Source organism: Sphaeroforma arctica (assembly GCF_001186125.1).
Source record: "Sphaeroforma arctica JP610 unplaced genomic scaffold supercont1.314, whole genome shotgun sequence".
NCBI lineage: Eukaryota > Ichthyosporea > Ichthyophonida > Sphaeroforma > Sphaeroforma arctica.
Genome location: NW_014040244.1, coordinates 68031 through 71143, shown reverse-complemented (window position 1 = coordinate 71143; position 3113 = coordinate 68031). Strand labels below are relative to the sequence as shown.

General features: G+C 40.3%; 1 protein-coding gene across 1 annotated transcript in view; it reads left to right on the top strand.

Annotated features, from left to right (window-relative positions):
• SARC_05111 (hypothetical protein) overlaps nucleotides 1-3113 on the top strand; it is a 5064-nt gene that overhangs the window by 908 nt on the left and 1043 nt on the right. Inside the window, exons 2-4 of the mRNA XM_014301041.1 lie at nucleotides 479-685; nucleotides 1743-1874; nucleotides 2640-2778. Of these exons, the coding sequence (XP_014156516.1) occupies nucleotides 479-685; nucleotides 1743-1874; nucleotides 2640-2778 (478 nt within the window). The remainder of the gene's footprint in view (nucleotides 1-478; nucleotides 686-1742; nucleotides 1875-2639; nucleotides 2779-3113) is intronic.

Sequence of the window (3113 nt, the reverse complement as noted above, 5' to 3'; positions counted from 1 at the left end):
TATATAAACATATATATGTATGTATGTATGTATATATGTATTTACGTATGTACGTATGTACGTATAAATATCATTAATGTTTATGTATATATATTTGGATATATATATTGATATATATATATATATGTGTGTGTGTGTGTGTGTGTGTTATATATATATATATATATATATATGTATGTATGTATGTATGTATATATACTTCTATTTATGTATATGCTAGTTTTTGTCGAGTTTGATGTGAATGTGCATCGGACTTTGTTTCCGGCCATCTACAAAAGATAGACAGTCATTTTTCATGGTCCTCGCTGTTTTGTAGATAGTTTAGCGTTTATCAATGTATTGATATGCATCTGAATACACTCACGTTTAAAGTTGAATTATTGAACCAATGGAGACACTAGAAATTATATTTGTGCCACTAGGAACAATAAGCAGCACCCTCCTTCGTCTACTGTAACTATCCACATCGCTCGCACAGTTCCCAATCCCAGGAGCCACCGCACTGGCCTGCTTATTAGCGTCCTTCATGTTCGGGCTGAATAAAATTATAATACAAGTCATCAATCTGCTGCTGACCGCGGTGGAGATTATTTGCATCCCGTTGTTTGCGAAGTTTGGCTACTTCGTATTACGGCAAACACCGCTTGATATAAATATCAGCGAGATTGTCGACCAACTCAAAGAGGTGGGTTATGCTTGAGTAATGCTGTCTTCTTGTTTGTAACATACTTGGCTTTTAGTATCTCTGTATGGGCGCGCGGTGGGGTCTAAGCTACTGTCTGGTCCTGTGCGCCTGCCGTGGCCTTAATTGGTGCTCTGTAGTAACAAATGCCGCGCGAGTTACTGAGATACTGATGGCCGTGTAAATGTTACATATTACGATGAAAGTTAAGTTGTTAAGGAATATATGGCGTTTGAATGAACATTTTAACATGTACTTGTTTAGTTTTGTTTTGTTTTATCAGAGTGGTTATCCAATTGCGATAGCAACTATTATGTTTAGGTTCACAAAGCGGGCGGTTTATATTGCGCAGCAGGCAACGATAGGTAAGAGAAGTCATACTTACACCCCTGTGTTCCCATGAGAACATCACACAATGTTCGCTATGTGCATATTTAGTGAGTGATACTGTGTGAAGCCTTAATGCTCTGCCATGCTCCGGAAACGTTTGCAGTGACTCGTATGTCACCGTGCTGGTGTGCGAATGCACGACCAGTCCCTCCTCCCAGTAGGGATGACAAGTACTCACTGGATATGGGGAGACTGTTTATTGTGTTGATGTTGTTCAGGGTCACATCAATTCTATTCCTATGCGTCCCAGATAGACTGGGCTGGCCGCAATTTTACACTTACTTACTTCCCATTCCTGTATTGAGTATTGAGTATTTACACATAGTTTCACAGCGTCTGTGCATCCATTATAAAATTTAACAGCCCTAGTATGTCATATCGCCAGTGGTGAATTACCCGCAACTTTGTGCCATTCAATATGTATATACTAGAGTGTAGTTTAGTACACTTCTTACGACTCCATGTGTCTTTGTCTGCTCCGACAACATTTGATAGTTGTTCGTAATTTTGACTAAATACGCCAAATGAGCACGTTCTCATGCATACACGCGTGCATTGTGAAAAAATTTAAGCTTCATGTATGTATCCATACACATGGATGTACACATCAATTGCGTATGTTACGGCTATTAGCAGCCTCACTTATACTCACTGTTTCTGATGCGCACAGGATTTCTTCGCGACTCTAGGCAAATTTGCTGGTTATTTCGGATGCGCCGTGTTCGGTTGGCTCTTGCTTTTAATCCCCATATCCGCCATAGTATTCGCTATCAGCTATCCCATCTTCTGGCACACCCTCCCGGTACGTACAAACACCAATTTATCATCCAAAGTCGAACATTTTTTTTTAGTGTTGTGCCAATTTCCAATTTTAAAATACTAAAGTGAAAACACTTGGGGTCACAAGATTGTTGATTGGTCATTAATTGTAATGATTTGGCATGTTGACAGCGTAGTCATATGGGAAATGGCTTTTATCTATGGTGCTCGTGTTCTCTGCATATCAAATGTGAATGTGACAAAACTGTATTTTTATTGTGTGCTTATATCCGGAGCCTCGTTGGAGATCAAGGCTGCAACTGGTTTCTCTGTATCTTTGGAAAGGGATTGGATGTTTCGCTCGCTCACTAATACCGAGCTTTTTGCGTGTCTTGCAAAGGCGATGTTGCGCGGCATTGCTAACTGTAGCAAGCTTAAATCCTAGTTTATTCTCCGTCGTGCGCTCTATCCCTCTTGTCATCGATAAGAAATGCTTTAATCAGAAAGGTACAGATAATTGACGTACAACTCAGTTACTCAGTTCCATACTTCCCTCAAGTCTGCCCTATTTGACGTGCGCTGTATATTGTGGACTGGTCAGCACGACCAGCCTAAACATATTAGACATAATGTGGTCCATCATCAGATATCCATCAAAATGAGCTCAGTTTTGGTGGCTCTGCACAACCCATACAACCCATACTTTGCACATATATACATTCCAGTTCTATCTCACAACCATGCTGCGCATGAAAATCCTTGACCTTCTAATTTCTAACTTACTACGCACATTAATCGGCTGCTACAGAAACTGCAACGAAAATACGCTCAGTTTGTGGACGAAGATGAGGATGCGCTCGAGGATGATGCGATAGCCTCCGGAGAGGAATGGGGCACAGACACCGAATCCGGAACCAACGAGCACAATGACGGTCTGCGTGTAGTTGGTATGCTTGCAACGGTTTGATCCACCTGTACATATTAGTGCATACATAAGATTTAATAATCACGAATTGTTCACGTTAGTATAGTGCTTCAATTTGTGTCTCAAATAGCAGTCAACGTGTGTCTCTCGCATTTTTCATTTCGTGGGCATACGATGTAGGGTAGAATCTCAAGCATATATGTTATGACATGTCTGCCATATGTTTTATGATCTGTCTAACAGCTCTAACTTTTGTAACACTTGCCTTATCCGTGCCAACAACGTTAATTATATGCTTAAAACTGTATGGATATAGGCATATTTTTGTAGCTCTTATACGAACAGAAGCTGAATACA